The 22681-nt window shown below is 42.4% G+C and overlaps 1 protein-coding gene across 4 annotated transcripts in view; it reads left to right on the top strand.

The window, feature by feature from the left end:
• Nucleotides 1-21944, top strand: part of TAX1BP1 (Tax1 binding protein 1) — a 106578-nt gene extending 84634 nt beyond the window's left edge. For all 4 annotated transcript variants that reach the window (XM_075922160.2, XM_075922161.2, XM_075922159.2 and 1 more), the window contains 2 exons: nucleotides 16302-16387; nucleotides 16953-21944. In XM_075922160.2, coding sequence (XP_075778275.2) covers nucleotides 16302-16387; nucleotides 16953-17154 — 288 coding nt within the window. In that variant the 3' untranslated portion in view covers nucleotides 17155-21944. The remainder of the gene's footprint in view (nucleotides 1-16301; nucleotides 16388-16952) is intronic.
• Nucleotides 21945-22681: the final 737 nt, after the last annotated feature.

The following is a 22681-nucleotide window of genomic DNA, read 5'->3' as shown; positions in this document are numbered from 1 at the left end:
ACAACTGCTTGGATAAAGTGAGCATTTGAAAATTCTGATTCATTTAACTATTCTTTAAATTTGGAACTGAAATGTTATTGAAAAATATCTGATGAACACTGTTTAAAATGAAAAATTTGCACACGAATTAGTGAAAATTAGTCAGAGAAATGTCTTGAATTCTAATGCCAGTTTATTTTTCTTTTGGAGTCATAACCTCTGATTGCAGTTAATATTTAAAAAGAAAAAAGTTAACTAATTTCAAGTCATATTACTATTTCAATATACAGGGTTCACCAAGCAGCGGCGAGCCCTGCTCGCCAGCCACGCAGTTCGGCGTGCTGCGCATGCGCTGACTGCACTGCGCAGCCGCATCGGGCTAAAATCTACTTGCCATGAGTAGATTGCCCTAAATGTCGAGTCCTGTCAATATACAATCATATTCCTATTTCTTAACATCACATACACAGGCTTTCTTGTAGAAGAGAAGTGTGTTTAATTTTCTTATCCATCTGTGAAAACTTAATTGAACCTGCAAACGCAAAAAAGCAGAATTGTTAAGTGTTTCTGAATTAAACATTTAACACATAGTTTAATGCAAGGTGTACGTTTCTGAAGACAGATTTGCAAGAGATCTACAACAAAAATATCTAAACGGAATGAATATATTAAACATTGAGACAATTTCTGTTAGAGGCTTCTTTTTAGCCATTAAAAATGTAAGTGGCAGGCAGGGACTCTTGTATGTAGATTTCTGTGAAGTTGGGGGTGGGGTTGAGCACATCTCAGAGGAACATGTCTGGGAAAGGCATGGCACCTGACTCCTCCCACTCGCACTGAACTGCACTCAGAGGTGCCCAGAAGAGGGAAGACACATGGGGCTGGCATCACAGCTTCGCCAGAGGGTGCACAAGGAAGACGTCTGAGTACCATCCCTTCCTTATCTGCAAATAGTTACCTGCCCAGCAGTAGGTGTACAGAGCCCTCTCCAGCTTGCAGCAGTGAGGCAATGGAAGTTGTAAGAGGGGAAGGAGCTGTGAGGGGAGTGGGTGTGGATGGTGCTGTCTTGGAGAAAGTGTGCAAAGTATAGGGTTAGTAAGAAAGAGACCAGAGGCAACTTAGGGGGAGCCCAGAATTTAAAGGAGAGGGACACATGACCACCCCATATCAAGAATTATGGGTTATCTCTGTTTCTTGTGGTGCCCAGAAATTAGTCACCTTGTTACCCTTCTGCCTCCAGGGAGATGATGAGTTGCTTGTGTTCCACTGAATATTAGCCGATACCACCTCAGGGCTTTGACACCCCTTACTTTGTTTTCTAGGTAACCTGTAGGTGAGCCCCAGTACCTGAGTGCTTCTGAAAGTAGTGTCACCATATGTCCCTTAGACATAGCCTCTTTTTGGGCTTCCTTTCTCTATACAGGCAGTCCCCGGGTTACGTACAAGATAGGGACTGTAGGTTTGTTCTTAAGTTGAATCTGTATGTAAGTCGGAACTGGCGTCCAGATTCAGCTGCTGCTGAAACTGACTAGCGACTGACTACAGGAAGCCCAAGGCAGAGTTGCTCTGCCCCAGGCTTCCTGGAATCAGCCTCTGATCAGTTTCAACAGGCTGAATCTGGATGCCAGTTCCGATTTACATACAGATTCAACTTAAGAACCCCAGGCGTCCCCAAGTCAGCTGCTGCTGAAACTGATCAGCGGCTGATTCCAGGAAGCCCGGGGCAGAGCAACTCTGCCTCGGGCTTCCTGTAGTCAGCGCTGGCCAGTTTCAGCAGCGGCTGACTTGGGGACGCCTGGGGCAGAGCAGTTGGCGTGCTGCCGGGTTGGTCCAGTAGCGCCCAGAGCGGCGCTGCAGGACCAACCGGCAGCGCCCCAGCTGCTCTACCAGAGGCGTCCGGAGAAAAGCCTGGTCTGCGGGGGGGGGGGACGGACACGGTACTAGCTGCGCGCCCCCCCCCCCCCCCAAACAGACCAGGGAGACACAGGCGGCGAACCGAGACGCAGCACCGTGGTCCCGCCACCCGGGTCCTCCGCAGCTTTGCTCGCGTGGAGCCTCTGAGAATGCCGGCAGCGGGACAGCCGCGGCGTGTCTGGGCTGTTCGCTGCCCGCGTGCTCCCCGGCTTTGCTCCCCGTCTCCCTGGTCTGCTGGTCTCCAGCAGACCAGGGAGATGGGGAGCAAAGCCTCTGAGGATGCGGGCAGTGGACAGCCCAGACGCGCCGCGGCTGTCCCGCTGCCGGTGTCCTCAGAAGCTTTGCTCCCCGTCTCAGCAGACCAGGGAGACAGGCAGCAAACCCCGTTCGTAACTGCGGATCCAACGTTAGTCGGATCCGCGTAACTCGGGGACTGCCTGTATATCTGAATTTTTCAGATAACAGGAAATATCTGGTTTTTTTTTTTGCAAAGTAGACAAGCTGCAGGTCAGAGAGAGCACTGGTCCTTCCCCTGCATCTGCAGCTGGTTGGTCCATTCCTCTGCAAGATAGTTGCCTGATCTCATCTCTACAGGCCCCAGTTCCCAGCTCTGAGAAGAGGGTCACACAGCAAGGTGCAGACTGACATCTGTTGGTGTGTCCTGAGCTTGTCAGCCATCTTTCTATTGTGACAAAGAGCAACATAGTCCACCGCCACCATTGAGTATTTCTATTGCAGATACCCCTCCATTATACCCCGCTCTACCACCATCAATCTCGCATCCTAGCCCCCTTAGCAGTATCGGACCTCTTTTTGGGAACATGAAATATGATAAGCCAATGGAAAGCACCCTTCTATATTATCATAAGATTATTATCAAAGGCTAAGATTTAAGAGATAGTAAATAATAATGGAAACAAAAATTGTTGCATATAAAACTAAAGCATAGAATGCAAACCTGGGTCTACATTTATCAACAATTACTTTTTCTGTTTAGTTAAGTAGTTTTTTCCACAAGGATTTGACATTTCGTAGCACTAGCTGGTTTTCAGTCAAAGAAGATACAAGAGTTCATAAACATATCTTCCAGTTGACTCTGTATGCAAAACAGTGCTTCCGTTGTGTTGCTTACAATGCTTAATCTACATCTGAGCCAAGGCAAATGGGATAAGTGAATCTCTAAATACTTTTAACTGTTTATCCACCTTGAATGGAACACAGATTTTAAAACATTTTTTCCAGTACTTATACAACCTCTTATATATTTCTGTCCTTGCAACTATTATGAGACTCGTATGACAAAATTTTATTAGCTACCTCACTTCACTGTTAGATAAATACTACAGAAGTAATGCGTTGGATCTAGTGAATGTGTCAGGCCAGACAGGAGTTACTGCTTTATCTCTTGGCATTGAGAGGTTTTAAGAGGGAAACCTATCTTTTTAGGGATGTTAGAAATATTTTATTTGGGGGGGGAAGAGGGAGAGTTAAAAAATGGTGCTAATGAACTGTTTTATGATGGAAAACATACCCAATATGCTTTAATTTGAACACTTTTTTAATTGTTTCAGTTTCTAAGTGCTCTTGAAACTGTAAGAAATATTTCAGAATTTTTTTTACCAAGTATTGTGCTCTTTGCAAGTATGGTGGTATCATGACCTGTTTCTCATTTAGTCTAGTTTGCCACATTTAATTGCTATTAACCTTTGCAGAAACTGATCAGTGTTCAGACAGGCATGATTTTAGCCTTGGTGCTCAGCACCTATAATGGAGAAAAATGTATTTCTTCCTCCTGCCTTTTGAACCCTATGTCCATTATTGTGAATAATTAGGGGAATTGTCAGAACTATTGCAGCCTATTTAAAGTCTAGAATATCAGCTTTGTGCTGTTGCCCACCTTTTCTTCACATTTTGCATATTTAATCTGATCGTTCTTGGCATAGACATTACATATGACAAGCCCTTCTCTTCTTGAGTCATCTGCTGCAGTTTAATTAGCAGAGTGTTCTTCCTGATCTATGTGTTTTGCCCTTTTGCAAACCCCAGAGAAACAGTACTAGAGTCTTGTGCTCATTTGCTGACACAGCTTAGGTTTTGTAATGAGATGGAAGGAACTTAATATGTTCAAATAGGAGCCAAATTCAGGTTAGTGTGTCAAGAAGATGCTTCTTTTCTCCTATCTCATATCAATCTATATTTTAATATAGCATAAGAATTGAGTTTCTTCCTGTTTTCTGGCTGTCAAATGAAAATGGACAGAGAATGGTAAAACCTAATTAACTTCTAAGTCATAGAGGAGGGATACATGTGAATAAGTAAAAAATCGCAGTATTTGAAAATAAAGTATTGCAAAACTCTTTCTAGGAAAGCTCAGTGATATGCTAAAGAGAAAAAGGGAGGGCTTTAAGTAAGATTTAAAGAGATGAAATGACTGTTTCCATCAGATGGGGTTGAACCAATGAAAAAAACCTCTGCAACATCTTCAATAGGGGTAGGGGAGGAGAAGACAATATCTGAGTTGTATATGCATGTGTGGAACTAAATGGCTTTGATGTCTGGGAAACAATGGTGTAAGCCCACAAATTGATTTGAAAAACCCACAGGACAATTTTTGCATTTCAGACTTTAAAGATTGTAGAAAATAGCTATCTTACTGCTTTGATTACAGGAGTAGTCTAACCACCACATTATGGCCTCTTCAGTCTCACCAGATCTGCTTCTCTTGAGAAAAAAAGCAAAGAGCTTGAGAGAATTGTAATAGTCCTGATAGTAAATGAGTGTTCATTTTTACATTGTTCTTGATAATGTAGACTTATAGACAGTGAATGTGTGGAGAAAAATCACTGGTTGAGGTTGACTTGAGATGTTTTTATTTGGGGGACATAGTTAAGGTCTGAGGTAGAAACTGATAGAAGTTACATTGGCAGCCAAAGCAACTGAAAATATTTTTCCCCTCCCTCCTGAATTCCCTTATGATGCTAGACCATAATCAAACTTTAAATCAAACTTTACACACATGGTAATGATATTTCTAATTTTTTGGGTGTCCAGCTTTACCATGGGGCCTGATTTGCAGAACTGTTGAGTGCTCACAGCTGCAACTGAAGTGAATGAAACTGTTTTGAATGTATAAAATCCTACATGCTGAATATTCTGAAAAATCAGATTCTAGATGAGTCAAATTGGGCAAAATTTGAAGAAACTTTTGATCCTAATCTCTCTTTCTGAGTTCCCACATGAGCTGATCTGTTGATGTGATTGATATAAAAGCATATGAGACCACTGTTGAGGTTTTGCACTTTGAATGCAAATTTGGTGAAGATGGGCTATGCCTGGCTTTATAGTCTCTAATGGAGAGATGGAAGATAAAGTTTTGTGAATTGGAGTGTGTTATCAAAAACATTGCCTACAATGCGAAACTGGAAATGAAAACACAGATTTCCCCATAATTACTTTTTCCAATCTTTTAAGGGTTTGGGAGAATGAAACATGTCCTGCTTCAACCATAACTCCAACAAAACTTAACTGTTTGCTAATTCATGTAGATTGGATTGAACAGCATATCAGGGCCAGTTTCAGAGAAACAGTTGGTATTTGTTGTGCCCCAACAAATGCCCCATCTACTTTAGTGATAGAAATGTAGCCATGTTAGTCTGGTGTAGCTGAAACAAAAGACAGAACTATGTAGCACTTTAAAGACTAACAAGATGGTTTATTACATGATGAGCTTTTGTGGGCCAGTGGGAAGTGGGTCTGGCCCACGAAAGCTCATCATCTAATAAACCATCTTGTTAGTCTTTAAAGTGCTACATAGTCCTGTATTCTGTTTCAGCTACTTTAGGATTTCAATCACTGAGAGCTGCTACTTGTCCACCTCGAGAATCCTGGTCATGAAAAGCCACTAAGTCTGTGGCATCATTTTTTAGCAGAACTGAGAGCTTTTCGCTCTTAAGTCAACAGTGTTACAAGGAATGTCCTGGGGGACACTGCTGAGTATCAATTCTGAGTGAACTGCTTAAAGATAGGACTGCTTACAACCAAAGACTGGGCGTCCTCTGTTATAAGACACACCGAAGCAGGATTAAGGACAAAAAGGAGGAATTTCCAGGGCCCTTTATATGTCCTTTGCCATGTGAAGGGAATCTCATTGTTTCTGCTGTGGAAAAGTATGTCCCAAGATGCAGTTTGGAGTCACATGGGCAAGTCACCTGTATGTGCATGACTCAGTTCTTTGCAGATGGGTGCCATTGCTCACATTCCATATTGAAGGTTTGAAGACAAGTCCATTCAGTGTAATTGGGTACTTCCCATTCTTCATTGTCTGTTGAATGTTTCTTGATTGGCCCATCAGCTTGAATAGTCTTTCCCAGATGTGCTGACTAGCTATTTTGTGAGTATTACAACATTTGAAATACAGGTATATAACTAATGTTCATAAATGGCATCATCATAACCAGCAAATCGTAACTTTTTCCAACAATATCTCACACAACAACATTGGTACAAGATTTGTGGCAAATATACAACAGCAGTTGCAACAATGATCATAAAGTCATATCACAATCAGATAATATCACAAATGGGCACTGACAAAAGGAGCAGGAGTGTTAAATCTGGAGACCTCAGGCCAGAAGAGGAGCACTGTTGAAGCTCCAAGGTGTTAGGATACCTTGAAGGCATCTAGGGCTGCTTCTAACAATTGTGCCTCTACCACAACAAACCCAATGGAAGTCACCCATCCAGCTCTATATACCCTCAATCTGAGGCATGAGGGTGCATCCTTACCCATCAACACAGACTAGCCAGTTACTTATCTCAGTATCAGTACTGACTTCAAATGGCCTCTTTGTCTCTAATGAACCAGAATTGCCACTACTTATCTCTTTGTATTTACTAAGTATCTGCTCTGTTGAGAGAATCTAATAAATGATAACTGTTCTCTCTGAAAGTGTGGAAGCCAAAAAGTAAACCATGTGGAAGAGAACTGTGATTGGGACTTGAGTTCTCTGTCCAAGGGTCTCCTCTTTATTTGGGAGACATTATTCTCCACAGGCAGAGAAAAGGGAGGCTAGACTACCTCTACTTTTCACCAGCAGGGATTCCCAGCAATAGCTACCTTCCCCTGTATCCTATTGTCCTACTCACTAGTCTTATTGAAACCTGTGGGCCTTATACTGCCAACAGTTTTAAGGCCTGAAGTTGGGTGGTGAACAGCATTTCCTGGTTAGGCACCCAGCACAAAAATAAGGGTGGCAATACCAGCCTTTAGGGGTGAATGGCCAGAAATGAGATTTCATAGGGATTTCATGGTCTGTGACTTAATTTTCATGCCTGCAATTTTGGTAGACCCCCCTAATAATAAGAACCAGATGCCTCTTGATCTTTTTGGTAGCAAAAGCTACTCTTCTGCAATTTTGCTATTTCAGGATAGTGAATCATTAGATGCTCATGTCAAAATATGATTCAGTTGCAATAAATTTAACACCATCATATATATAGTAGCCCAGTGTCTGTGAGTCTGTAACGCTGAAATGCTGCCTGTTCCCTCTGGGCGGCCCGTGCTGCATGGGGAGTGCAGGGCCCAAACGGCTGCTTGCTCCCCCACGGCGGCCTGGCTGAGTGACGCAGAAGTCAGCTGAGTGCCATGGCAGGAGGGGAAGGGGGGCGGGGCGGTGACGTTGGCGTGACAGCGGCTCCAGGCCCTGCTCCCTGGCCATGAACGTCACTGCTTCGCTTCCTGTTGTGGTGCTCGGGTGACTTCTGTGCCGCTCAGCCAGGCCACCGTGTGGGAGCAAGTGGTACAAGCAGCTGTTTGGGCTCCGCGATCCCCATGCAGCACGGGAAGTACGGAGCCCAAACGGTTGTTTGGGCTCCGCGGTCCCTCGAGTGAGAGGCAGGAGGGGAAGGAGAAGAGAAAGAGAGAGACAGAGAGAGGCGCAAGAGGCAGAGGAGAGCTGAGAGGGGGGCGGGGAGGCAGGAGGAGGAGAAGGGAGAGAGACTGAGCAAGAGACGGGAGGCTCAGGAGAGAAGACTGATGTGGAGGAGAGACCTGAAAATCCTGTCTTATGACGGGCTAATTGGCTAGTTATTAAATATTTGCCAAACACCATGAACAATTTAAAGTGAGCATAAATGAAGCCCAGGTGTTGGCAAAGATGTCTTTAGATCAGTGTTTCCCAAATGGTGTTTTGTGGAATCCTGGGCTTCTGCAAAGTGAAACAAAGGGTTCTGTGAGAAAATTCTACTGCCCTGCCCCTTGCAGAGCCCATAGGCAGCTCTCATTGGCGCTTTGCTGGTGGAGGTGGGATTCTGGCAGTGCCCGGGTCTTGCCACTCCACCACCCACACCACCACTGTATACTACGCGGCCCCCTTCTCACCCCGCAGGATGGCTCCTGTCCCATGGGGCCTCTGGTGCCACGCAGCCGCCTCCTCCCGGTGTGAAGGCAACGGCTTGTTACAGCAGCCACTGCTGCTGGGAGGGGAGGCTGGGTCAAGGTGATGAGTAGCCACTCCCAGTCCTCAGCATTCTTAAACTGCTGCCTGCACCTTGGCTTGGGCTCTGCCACTGCTCTCCCCCGGGGCACACTTTGGCACGCTGCCCCCCATGCGCTGTCGCGCTTCCCCTGCACACCTCCCCACCTTGCTAGGGAAGCGGCAGAGTCTGGTCTGGTGGGGAAGGTCAGGGTTTCTACATGCCCCCCCCCCCTCCGCCCACACACCTACCCTGCCAGTGGGAAGCCTGACCTGGTGCTGCAGCTGTGCTGAAATCCCTGCTGCATGGGCTCCCTCTCCTGCCCCTTGCTGGGGGAACAAGCGTGTGCTGCTTGGAGGCTTTCCCTGCTGCAGCAGGGTGCCAAGCCACGAAAGCGTCCCTCCTCATGCCCAGACTGTTAAGGGTTCTGCGAAATTTTCAAGTTTAAGAGAGTACCATGGCCAAATGAAATTGGGAAATACTGCTTTAGAGGGTGTAGACCTGTCCATTTCCACCATGATGCAATGATAGTTTTCTGTTTTACCTAGAGGTACAATTTCTTGTAGAGGACCTTGCTTTTAATGGTGACAGGTTATTTTTTAACACTGCATACGATTCCCTTTTCATTTTGAAGGATTCAAGGGTAAAACTTCACTCCCCTGATATTCATAAGACTTTTAAATAAAAATAAATTTCTTTCAGCATTTGCACGTGTGCATTCCACTCCTGGTGACTTGGTATTGCCATAGGGAAGCTTTTTCCAGGGCAGCTCAAATACCCTATGCAGCTGTGTGCCACTCCATCACAACTGTAAATAACAGAGCCCCTTCCTCTCCAGCCTCACTTAGTTCTTTTTTTACTGCCCATGACTGTTGTTGGAATCCCTGTTCATTACCAGAACAGTTTTCTCTCTGCTTTGTATATCATATTAATGATGATAAGAGGTGGGTAATTGGCAGCAAGGGGGGAAGGGATGCAAGTAGTTGACTCGACTACTGATAATCCAGATGATGCAGGCAGCACTCAAGTCCTCTCTCACTCTTAGACTTGGTTGTCCAGCTGAAATATGTAAAGAGAATTGTATAGCTTCTTGTTAATCAGTGTGGTATTACAGAAGCTCTTTTGTTACTAGTTTGGTGAATCTAATTACATAACACACCAGTTGTGAGAATTGTCTGACCTATTTCTTGCAGTCTGCCCTGTTTCTTGCAGAGTGTGGCACTCTGTTGCACATCCATGGCATCCGGTTACAGTGATTCTCCAGGATAGAGACGACTTTTTCAACAGAGGTGCAATACCTGTTGGCAACATTAGAAAGCCATTGACAAGAAGTATTTACCTTTGGAAATATAAGAGATTTCACCACTGGGATTCACTTTGTTAGGTTTGTCCTGTTCAATCTCCCTTTTCTCCTGTTCTGGAGTACCTGTTGGAATTTTAAAAGCCAGATCTCACTTTGACCTCTCTTGAGGTTCTCTTGGTGGCTGTTATTACCTGCCACTGGTTGGTAGTAGGGATGTTAAAATTTAGATTAATTAACTAATAAAATAGTTGATGAGATTTCCATCCATTAGTTGATAAGGTCACCTTTGCCTTTCAATGGTAGCAAGAGCCTGCTGGGCTCTTGCTACAGTTCAAAAGCAGAAGCACAGCAGGGCCCCCCACTCCCTGCAGTGCCTAACCCTTTAAAATGGTCAAGATCCCCATTGTACGTTTCAAAAGGAAGTCCTGCAGAGAGCACGGGGCCAGCAGGAATCACCAGAGCTCTTGTACATTTTAAAAGCAGAATCACAGCAGAGCCAGCGCGAGCGGAGGCTGCTTCAGTACCCACTCATGCAGTTTCCCGCTGTACCTCTACCTCCCCTGCAGAGACAGTGCTGCAGATCCCCTCTTCTCCTCCCCCCTCCCCCCCCCCCGCACCAGCTCCTGCTCTGCCCCCTTGGTGCCTCTCTCTGATAGAGGCAGCAAGGGATTGGGGGGGGGGGGGGCAAAGCGACTACTCAACTCTCCGATAAGCATATTTTTCTTGTGCTTATTGGATAGTTGACTAGTTATGCAACTAGTTACTTACATCCCTAGTTGGTAGAAAGTGTTTCGGTTTTTATTTACCTCATGAGTGTAAGGGTTCTGAAAAGACTTATGAATCTCTTGCCAGAGGATACAGAGCACACTGTAGTATGGGACTTTGAACTTCTTTCTTAATTGCCTTGTGAAACACCCTTTTGAACCATTAGGTATGTGTTCGCTGCTACTCCTAACCATTAAAACTACGTAAAGGGCTCAAGAGCTAAGGGATTTAATTGCAGGCCCCCCCCCCCTTCAGTATTTTTTCAAGGACAATGTATTATCCTCATCTTATCTAAGGTGTCTTTCTGAATTTCATATAAGCCAGCCCATCCATCTTCCAGTATTTTTCCTGAAACCATGTCAGGCTTGTCAGGAATCTGCTTTCCGAATGCTAGATGTCAGATAGGAACTAGCATTTTATCTGGGAAGAACCAAATGTTTCCAAAAGTTTGCTGGACGCTGTCTTCACCCAGAGACTCTCAAACTGGATCTCTGCTTGAAGGAGGAGATGTGTAGTTAACTGAAACTATTTTGAGAGATGTGTTCCAGTACTTGCTTTCTTCCTCTGTCAGTTTCCTGTGTAGGAACTTTGTGGTAGAAAAGGAACTAAGTGCAATTTGCCTGTGCCACCCTATATATCCTTGGTACAAGATGCAGGGATGTGTAGGATGCATGCATGGGCTGAATGGACACTGCTACAAAAAATGGCATATCAAAGGTGCACAGGGATACATGAAGCACTGCAATGGATCACCTACTTACCTCAAATGCCAGTTATTGCACAGGTGGATAGTTTTTCCTTTTTTAAAAATGTTTTAATCTTCTGTCCCCAGATCTCAATATCTATCATTAAAATGAGTGAGGCTCAGAGTCCAACACTCCTTGAGTCTGTGGTTAACTTTATCTTCTGGATAAATCTTTCATATGGCTGGCTGCCGTTATTTGTCTTACAGAACCATCATTCTATATCTGTACGGATAAGAGCTATTTGAATAGCTAAGTATTGTTGCTATGGCAACAATAATACCTATCTGTCTAATGTAGGATTTCCTGTAGCAAAACATCCTCTTACAGTTATGGTTCCCTACCTCCCTTATATGAATATCTACCTAAGAACGTTAAAGGGGCTCTTGAAAGACCTATGGTATTTCTAAATAATGATACAATGTAATCAGTAAGGAGAAGTGAAGTAATATTGAAGTATCCAGGAATGATATAATCTATATTATCTTAACCCAATGCTACCAACACAAACTCTTTCAGTTATTTTATTTGTCATTTATAGACCTCAGCCACTCAAGATTTTGATTATTTGAAGAGTCAGTTATATGAAACAAAGAAAAAGAAAAAAAAAAAGAATACCCAGAAATATACCACTAAGTATGGTTCAAGTGTACATTACTTTAAAAGTACCTGATAGGAGATTGCTACAGGTTGAACTTCCCAGGTTTAGCATCTCGGGACCTGACTGGTCCTGGATGAGGGATATGCCAGACCAGAGGAGGTCATTTCTGCCCCTCCTGCTGCCACTGCCCCCCTCTTCCCCCCCCCAGCTACTGCACTGGGCTTTCTGTATCGCCCCTGCTGGGCCATGTGCCAGGCTTTCTGACTCCCCCAAAGCCCAGCTGAACTGTGCACCAGGCTTTCTGACTCCTGGGCCTCTGGCAGCACAGCCCCTCTCAGCCCCCGGTCCCTGCAGGAAGCCCAGCTGAGGCCTGTGCCAGGTTCCCACCTCAACACCACCTCCCTTTCCCCTGCAGTGCTCTGGGACTCTGAACCTGTAACAGAGAGTCCCAGTTTATAGCCGTGCAACCTGTAGAGTGGCAGTTTAAACAAAGAGAAGCTGAAGTTTGGTATTTTGTTCAATTACTGATACAGCAAATTTTTGCCCAACAAAGCACTAGGAAATATAGAGAACTATGAACTCGAGTAATTAACAATGACCTATAAAGTAGAGAACTCAAAAGCAAAATTCATAATTACAGTAAACTTCCGATAATCCAGCACCTTTAGGACCCAGGGGGTGCCGGATTATCAGATATGATGGACTATCAGAAGGGGGGGCTATGAGGGGTCTGGGTGGGGTGGATGCTACCCCAGACCCCTCATAGCCCCCCCCTTCCGATGGCCCGGCTCTGCCCTAGGCGTCCCTGATTCAGCTGCTGCTGGTCAGTTTCAGCAGGGGCTGAATCAGGGATGCGAGCAGCTGGAGTGCTGCCAGGTTGGTCCGGTAGCGCCGACCCTTGGCGCTGTGAGACCAACCCAGCAGCACCCCAGCTGCTCTTGGGGACACCTGGGGCAGAGCAGCTGGGGTGCTGCCGGGTTGGTCCCGCAGTGCTGCTCCTCAGTGCTGCTGGACCAACCTGGCAGCCCCCCAGCTGCTCTGCCCCGCCCCGCCCCACCCCAGGTGTCCCCAAGTCAGCCACTGCTGAAACTGATCAGGGGCTGACTCCAGGAAGCCCAGGGCAGAGCAACTCTGCCCTGGGCTTCCTGGAGTCAGCCCCTGATCAGTTTCAGCAGCGGCTGAATCAGGACACCTGGGGCAGAGCAGCTGGGGGGCTGCTGGGTTGGTCCAGTAGCACTGAGGAGCAGCGCTGTGGGACCAACCTGGCAGCACCCCAGCTGCTCTGCCCCAGGAGTCCCCGATTCAGCCGCTGGTCAGTTTTAGCAGCGGCTGAATCGGGGAAGCCGGAGGCAGAAAAGCTCCAATGGTCTGGCTGCCTGGAGCACTTCGGGGTTCCTGATGGTGCCAGACCATCAGATGCCGGACCATTGGAGTTTTACTGTACTAGATAAATGCAAAACAAATGCTGATGCATCTCTTGTGGCAAAATGTTATTCATCCTGGAGAGTAAATGTTGATGCTTTTAAGGAATTCTTTAAACCCGGTGAACTTGCAACATAAAGATTACAAGAATTTAATAGTAATTCTGATCAAATCTACAGTTTCCTAAGGACTGTGTTAATAGGGCAGAAATGCACAGGCAGTGAAGCTGAACCTAAGGCTCCATCCTCTATTTGCTGACAGAGCTTATAAGAAATGAACAGGAGGCATTGACTAGCATTATGTGTAATTAACACATGCTGCAAAGCATAGGTACCATTTTGTACCTTTTTAATGTTTGGTAGAAATATACTTACTTACAATTGTAATGGGTTTTTCTTTTGTGATCAGAGTTCTTCAAGATTTTATGATACACACAAAGCTTGGTGTTATAGATTATTACTGAGGATTTATTAACGTTTCTTTATAAACGGTTATGCTTTAATAGTAAGGCACATTAACAATTCCTTTCATGACTGCACAAGTGTTCTTTATAAAGCTTTGTGCAACTGGGTTAATTAAGGTAGAGGAGTCTCTTTGCTCATCCATAATTGTTAACATACAGCTGGCATTCATTAACTCCTTCATCTGTAATACTTTCTGCTAAGGACATTTTGAATTAATATTTAGTACTGACTCTAAGAAGGTAAATAGATTACTAGTGTGATTTTTTTTTTTTTAATGTATAGTTTCTGAGCTTGTTTTCTGGCTTGGGCTGTACATTAAACAAAGATATATGTAAGCAGCTCTGCTCCTATACACCTTTCTATGATCTGAAAAACATTTAATGACAATTCAGGATAAACAGCAAACATTTTGAATTTTTCACAAAATTCTTAAAATAAATTGTTGTGGGTCACTCAAACCATTGTGTTTGCTTTCAGCCCTTTAAAATAAATAAATGACTAAAATAAAATAGTGTATGTAAAGTGAATTTGAAAACGTTGGTTTTAAAATTACTTCAATCAAAGCATTTAGTTGCAAAATGAGGCCTCTTTATATTTTCAAAATGTTCTTTTCCATTTTTTAAAAAGTGTCCTATATATTTTGGTGAAGAACTTCAGTTTTGTTGAAACGGCATTTTCCAATGGAAAACTGTTGGAACACAATTTTTTTTGACGAGTTCTATTGAAGAGCCCTATCTCTAGGGTGAAGTGCCATCTGCTTCACTGTCTAGAATACTGTTAACAGACCAACTGAAATAATGCCAAGTGTCCAAGAAATGGCTTTCTACCTATAAAAACAAAAGGATTATGAAGAAAGTCAGTCTTAAGGGATTTAAATTAAACTAGTATGTATTTTCAGTATAAATATGCATGTTTGGAGAAAATGTATGCATATTTTCTCATGGTAAATATTTAAATCAGTAATGTGGAATAATTCTGATCTGTTCAGAGTATTATTTCTACACATTTATTAACACTTTACTACGTAATGTTGAAACACTTTAGAACAATCCATATGCCCCTTATACTGCAGGTGCTAGGCAAGCATGTTAGATAGGAAAACATCTCTCTCTAGCATCTGCTGCAGCAAGCCCCACTAGCTGCTTAATGAAAATGTTAAATGATTGAAATTAAGCAGCTGTTGTTCATAGAGTAAGAAGAACACTATTGAAGGAATAACCAAATTTGTCGTTTCCATTAACTTTTCTTGAGAACTCTGCATAGTAACAAAAACATAAGAACAAAGAACCCAGTGCAATCTGAATATAGATATAAGTTGTCTGTGCAAAATAGACACACATTTTTGAAAAACAGGCTCCCAGTGTCATTGTTCACACTCCATACTTAACTTTTCTCTTAATTCTCAATGTATCTAGGGGATTGGATTCCAGAATGTTTTAAAGGTATTGCTGAAGGCTTTTATAGATAAGCAGAATTTACTTACAGAAACCAAGTAACTTTTCTGTGCGTTTGCAGAATGGAACTAAGAGGCTCTGCAGAAGACACATTTATTTTTAGTAGGCTGATACTTCATAAAGTATAAAAAATATGCACAGTTATAATTGTTCTTCTCCCTAAGGGCGTTTCTTTCACCTGTAGAGCAGTCATGCAAGCAAATCCTAAATTTGTGACATCATTATGATTGATTAAAAAACAAAATACAGCACTGTCCTGGTTTCTGAAACTGTCAAAACTAAATTGAAGTACCAGGAAAGGGTATCCGGCAACTTATTCAGTTTTAGAATTTCGAATCACCAATTTTTAGGGTGTATTCTCCAGTGACAGACCTGACTGGGCTAACTCTTGATAAAAGCTCTGAGGCAAACCTGATTGTCTATCAGTATAGTGATCCTCATCAGTGTCTGCTGCAGCTGTTTATGTGCTGTTAGTGTTCATGAAATGAGGACACAACTGACAGAGCTGATGAGGGGAAGCAGCCAAACAGGGCAATTTAGCTGATGTGTCTGACTGCAGTGTGAAATGTGTGACATGCTTGGCTGGCAACAGCAGCATATGCAGATCACTCAAAACTGACTGTTCGGCAGCAAGAATGTGAATCTAAATCAATGGATTTTTTTTCCCCACTGAAATTCAGATTGACAGATTGTAAGTGTCTAACTTGACATCCTATTATCTAGAATTTTATTTCTTCAAAAATGTTATTGTTCCTTGTAATCTCTTGCCCTGCATTTGGTTTAACAGAGAGTTTTTAAAATTTTGAAATGGCCCCAGGCCATATACCTATGTATTTTGGTAATAAATGTATCAGTAGAAATGTTAGAAGCACCGGCACACATTTGTACTGTAGGTGCATGGTCAAAAGGCAAGGTTTTTTTAGATTTTATATTCATGCTCCAGCCCAGTTACTTCTGACCTGAGCCGGAAGCCCTCCCCTTACTTCCGGCCCCACGTGAGACTGCGAGCTCGCAGCCACTGCAGGCGGCAGGCCTGCCCAGGTAACTGGTTACCCATTCATATCCCTCATTCACACAGTCTGAAGGATGAAAATCTAATCCCAAGTTTTCTCTAAAGATGTGTTTGAAAGAGAACATGTTTTCTTGTGGATATTTTTTATAACAGTGCATGTTTTTTCATAGGATGACGATGAGACCGTACCTTCTGCTCCTGATCCTCCAAGTCTTCTCTTACATGAGCGTGGAGCAGGTTTTTGTTTTGACTCCAGGTAAGTCATTTTTTTCAGCATGGCCATGCACCGTCAGTCACTCAGAGAAAAGACATTAGACTGTTCAGAATTTCCTAGTAGTGTTCATTGTTACACACCTGGTAATTCGGAAGACTGTTGACATTATGCCTCATTTTGTAGAGCATGATGATATTTTTGGCACATGAATGAAGATTTTTTTTTTTGTCTTGCCAGCCTAAGTTAAAAACTTTTATAAGGTGTTAAATTTGCTAAGAGCAGAGTAAGCAAAGAATGATTCCTAAGGACTTGCTTAGGCCACTAAGCTATTCAGTAGTAGTTGGAATTGTCAAAATTATGTAAACTTTTGGACACTTATTTTAGAATTTCAGTAGAAAACTGTTTTAAGTGTATTGAACATTTTAATTGTTTGTTCTACTTACCTGTAAAATGCCTACTTGGATACCTAGAGGGCTAATCCTGCTCCCTTTTAAATCTGTGGCAAAACTCCTATTGACTTCAGTGGCATTAGGATGAGCTTTATTTCTCCCCTTAACTCAATTATACATTGTGTCAGTGGTTCATTTTCTTTTTTCTTTCTCCCAAGTTTTGATGTGCACAAGAAGTGTCCTCTTTGTGAAGTGATGTTTCCGCCTAACTATGACCAGAGCAAATTTGAAGAACATGTCGAAAGTCACTGGAAAGTGTGCCCCCTGTGCAGCGAGCAGTTCCCTCCTGACTATGATCAGCAAGGTTTTGAAAGGCATGTTCAGACGCACTTTGATCAGAATGTTTTAAATTTTAAGTAGACAAGTAAAAAGTAATTTTTGTTTGGGTTCTTCTGCAGTTAAGCTTAAAATTTCCAACAGGCAGTCCATCTATAGAACAGAAATTGCAGCTTTCATATAACTCAATCAGATATCTAAATGCTACTTTTAGTATAAAATGCTCTACAGTGTAATTGGAATTGAGGGAAATTTTTGACCTATCAGCAATTGTCAGGTTAGCCTTTCAATATTCTATAAGGGAGGAAAAAAAGAACCTTGTGTGTCTGTGTTTATTTCCCTGTTTAGTGAATACTGTAAGGACACATGGAGAACTTGGATGTAATTAGCCTCAGAAACATAAGTCCAGTTTCTTGGTGCTGCTGTTCAGTTATACAGAATCACCAGAGGTTTCTCTTGACCATGATAATTGGAGCATGATTAAATATTAAAACTTAGTTATGCAATAAAAGGATATTTCGCATAGTAATCTGAAGTATTTCTTTGGATAATTTTTGATTCAGAACATTACATAAATTAACCTATGAAAATGTAATTTTTTAATTCACTTCAAGAATGTAGTTCCATGTACTGAGATTACATGCTTTCAACAAAAAATTTATGGCAAATACTTTACTTTTACTTATAAAACATTTGCCTTAGAGGATAACTATAAATAAAGTACATTATGCTTTAAAGCAAGTATTTTTATGAATTGAAAGGAATTGCTATGCTTAAGCTGACTGGTAAATAATTGTCTAAAAATCACTACCATTCAGTTGTAGTTAATAGAAAATACTATTTGGAAAAACTCATATTCCAATACATGTTTTCATAGTGAATCAAATAAGTGAGCTGTGTTTTAAAATTCTTTGGCATCTTAATTTTGCACATTCTTTCAAATATGTACTTATATATATCTAAAAACATTTTATATTTAAATAATTACTTTCAAATATGTATTAAATAAACTAGGAAGTAATTTGTTCCTTTGGATGAAATAATTTGCTGTTCACTTGTTGTACAGTAGTCCTGTTACATTAAAGGCAAAATTGTTCATGGAATCTGTGGTGTCCCCCTATGTTTCTTTAATGTTTTGCTTAACTGGAGCAAGATGACTTTTATTCAAATACTTATTTGCTTCTTTTATCAAAGAGAAGATGAACAATGTGGCTGTGTCTAGACTGGCATGATTTTCTGGAAATGCTTTTAATGGAAAAATTTTCCGTTAAAAGCATTTTCGGAAAAGAGCATCTAGATTGGCCCAGACACTTTTCCGCAAAAACACTTTTTGCGGAAAAGCGTCCCTGCCAATCTAGACAGGCTTTTCCGCAAAAAAGCCCCGATCGCTATTTTCGCGATCGGGGCTTTTTTGCGGAAAACAAATCTGAGCTGTCTACACTGGCCCTTTTGCGCAAACGTTTTGTGCAAAAGGAGTTTTGCCTGAACGGGAGCAGCATCGTATTTCTGCAGGAAGCACTGATTTCTTACAGTAGGAAGTCAGTGCTTTTGCAGAAATTCAAGCGGCCAGTGTAGACAGCTAGCAAGTTTTTCCAGAAAAGTGGCTGATTTTCTGGAAAAACTGGCCACTCTAGACACAGCCTGTGTGTCTAGAATTCCCTTTAATTTTAGAGCCAGCGTTTAATAAGATACTGGATTTTCCCAATTAAAGTTTGTTGTCATGTCATGTTCGTCTCCATGTTTTCTTTTAAGTCTTGTAATTCTGTTGAGGAAAAAGAGTACATTTGAGGATTCTTAAGAACATTTCTACTAAAATCAGTGCTTAGTATTTATTGAGACCTATTTACTACATGAACTATGCACATTTTAAAAGTAAAATTTTAAGAAAAGGGAGACTAAGTCTTGTGTCTGAGTGGGCCACCAAAGCCTGAAAACAACCTCAGAACCCTTTCCTCCCCACCCCATTCCTCAGAAGGAGATGTTTCAGGAGCAAGAAGCTAAGGCAGAGAAGGAAGCCCTGCCTCAAACACTTATTTCATCTTACTCTCCAGCTGAGGTGGTTGATGCTTCCATCATCCACAGCTGATGGTTTTTGGCAATTTCAAGACCTCAAAAAGAAGATAGTTGACCTTCTTCAAATTTTGTGAGGACAATTTCACAATACAAACTGGTGTATGACTTCTAATCAGCAACATCCTCCAGGATGGTGTTACCCCTTAGAGAGACAGTTTTAGATCCAGTTCAGATGGTCTGGCAGACACCTGTGATTTTTCTCCCACATTCTACCTAGCTTTCTGGTGGTGTACTAACTGAGGTAGGATAGCACTTCTACCCCATTTGACAAACACCGGAAAAAGCCTATTTGTGAGCAGCCCTACAATTAGGATCACAAAATATCAGGTGGTCATTGATGCACATAACTTTATAAGTTATGAGATTCATGGTTTTAATAAGAACATCTTTCACAAAAATATAGGGAGCAATTCCAGTCTATCCTCTTAGGCCATCTGACCAATTGATGGTCTCAACTGCTCTTGAAGTAGCCTTAGGTACTGTAGACACAGCTGCCAGGCACATGTCCATAATACGCACAGGGCATCACTACTCACTTCTCTCAGCAGCTTGAGAGAGAGAATTGGAGGACCTAGCTGTTGTCAATTGTAAACTGTTCTCTCAAACTGTGGTTGAATCCTTGCATGCTCTTAAATGATTCCAGAGCTACTTTATGATCACCTACAAACAGGAGAAAGTTTAGTAGGTCACACACCACTCAGAGATCTTGCCTTACTCAGTCTCCTGGCTTCCACTGTTCTAGTGACCCCTCACTCCTTTAAGTAGGAATGAGAGAAGGTTCCTTCTCACATGGGCAAGGGATTTTACTGAAAATATTCCCTTGTACCAAAGGAGGCCATCCATTCTTAGATCTCAGGCTTCTAAACAAGTTTGTACAAGTTTATAAAGTCTCAGAAGTTCAGTGGCTGGTGTCTCTGGCAGCAGGGCTGGCTATAACATTTTGGCACCTGAGGCAGAGAGCTCAAATGATGCCCTCATGCCACCTTTTCTCCTGCCTGTCTGTTGTCTCTTGTGCCCTCCTTCCTCCAGCACAGCACTCCTCCATCTCTTTGTATCTAGAGCAGAGAGAATACATATGCACCAGCAGCAGACACAATTTTCTACATTCTGGGTCCTAGTGCTGCTTCCCCCCCGTCCCCCCCCCCCCCCCCCCCCCAGTCTGGTACCTGAGGTGGCTGCCTCAGTTCGCCTCATGGTAAAGCCAGCCCTGTCTGGCAGATATAAATCCTTCTCTACAGGAGGGATTTTGGTTTTCAGTCAACTTGCAAGATGCATAATCCCATAGAACAAGACCCCTAACACACAGCAAATAAGCTATGTTTCAGTATAGGGCAGGGTTGTTTCCAATACTGACTATCTTTGGCCTTTCCATGGCCCCAAGGGGTCTCAAGCAGTCTTCCCTTTAAGTTGAGGTGCAGCACCACTTCACAGGTGATTATCAGCCCTGCCCAGTTAGTCAGCTCCATGCACAGAGCCCTGAGCTGACTGGGCGGGGCTGATTAATCACCTGTGAAGCTGTACTGCCATGCAGCTTAGAGGAACACTGGTCTCAAATCTGGCTTTTTACCTCCAACTAGAAGGAAATCTAATCTTCCTATAGTTTGACAGCTGACTACTCATAGGCCTTTCTTTCAGAGCAGTGCTATCTTCCACCAGGATGGTCATTGGTCTGTTCTAGCAGTTGAATGTAAAGAAAAGTCCATATTAACCCATGTATAGAAGATACTGTTTAGAGGCATATTTGCATTCACTGACAGCCTGATCTTACCGTCCTTTAGATTTGTAACCTTGTTGGGTCTTGTACGGACAATTCATGGGAAACGTCAAGCCACAGTAAAGAATGGTCTTTAGCTCCTGGACACATGGCAGCTTGCAACTTTGTGACCAATCCCACAGGCCATATTTCTATTGTTTCAGGTTGGCTAAGAACAACCATTGTTATGTCAGACACTTTGGACAGACAAGGCCATGGGGGAGGGGGTCTACAATTAAGGAGTTCCTTAGACTGGTGAAAGAATTAATTCCAGGTCTGTGCAGATGTTCCTTTCAGTCACTCAGCTTTTTCAGTGACTTTAACCATCATGGTTGAGGTGGAGTACCCTCACAACACAATGCAAATGGACAACTCAGAAAACTTATCTCCACATCCATCTGTTGGTGCTCAGGTGTGTCAGGAACACTTCATTTTCTGCCTCTCAGAAGGGACAGCTCTATCCCAGTCATGGCGGACAACATACCCTGTCTGTTTTGCATTAACAAGATCCCCTTCCTCTGTGCCAAAGCTATGAAAATATGGAACTTATCTATTGCTCATCAGATCCAGATTTCAGCCATCTACTGCCTAGTTACTTAGATCACCACAGCTGATATCCTCAGCAGACATGTCTCACAGGATTACAAATGGGAGTGAGATACCCATGTTCTCTACAGCTAAGCTCCTTTGTTTTCAGTTTAAACTGATTTTTACCCCCCCCCCCCATCCTGTTTGTTTACAAAACGTAATTTTTATCTGACTTTTTCACTCTACTTCTGTATAATTCAAATATATTAAAACCCTTCTTTTATTAGGAAAATACAATACATTGCATGAAATATATGTATTCGTCTTTGTATATATGTAAAGCTGCCTGTTGAAGGCTATGTATTAGTCTAGAACAGTGTTTCCCCAATGGTGTTCTGCGGAACCCTGGGGTTCCGCGAAGTGAAAGTAAGGGTTCCGCAAGAAAATTCCATTACAATAACATTTTATGGTTTAAAAAAATGTTTTTAAATATGTTCAATTAAACTAAATGTTGATCTCATGACCTTGTTTAGCATTTGTTTATTATTATCCTTACTTATTGTGGTCTACTTTTTCAAGTCCATATATTAGACTGTGTTGTTAGGGGTTCTGCAGCCAAATAAAATTGGGAAACACTAGTCTAAAAGATACAGACAAGCACATGTGCAAGCTCTGAAGGGTGTATACGTTGGAACATAGGTATGAATCTCACACAGATCACACAAACAATTTAAGCTGTTAACAGATGACAGCTTAAAGATCTGACATGCTAAAATGGTAAGAAAATGAAAATTGTATCAGAGCCCTGTGCGGATACAAAATTTGTATCCGCATCGGTTTCTACAAAATTGAGAGATCTGCAGATGAGGCTACCCGCAGATATCCGCAAATTTGCAGGGCTCTGTATAACAGAATGTGTTTCAGAACACCAGGAAGTATTCAAATATTTCTTTTCTCCGGGTTTTTTAAGTTGACTGCATTCACTTCAAGTAGTGGTGGCCCCATTGTTAAATACAAATATAGGCTAATAATTCTAAGTCTACAGTAATAAACTGTTTAATTCCCACAAAACTTTTCATTTGAATAGAGGTAATGATTTCTTAAACTCAGAGGTGGCATTGTGTTTTGAGTCCAGTTTTAGTTCTGCAGCAAGCCACACTGAATTGCATTAATCAGAGTGTTAACCTACTGAATGATTCCCCCTGTCCTTCCATCCAGAAATATAACCTGATAAATTCTTGGAAAAAATTAAAATAA

Source organism: Pelodiscus sinensis, chromosome 2 (assembly GCF_052426305.1).
Source record: "Pelodiscus sinensis isolate ZL-2025 chromosome 2, ASM5242630v1, whole genome shotgun sequence".
NCBI classification, from domain to species: Eukaryota; Metazoa; Chordata; order Testudines; family Trionychidae; genus Pelodiscus; species Pelodiscus sinensis.
The sequence above is the reverse complement of the archived record's forward strand: the minus strand, read 5'-3'. Positions and strand labels throughout refer to the sequence as shown.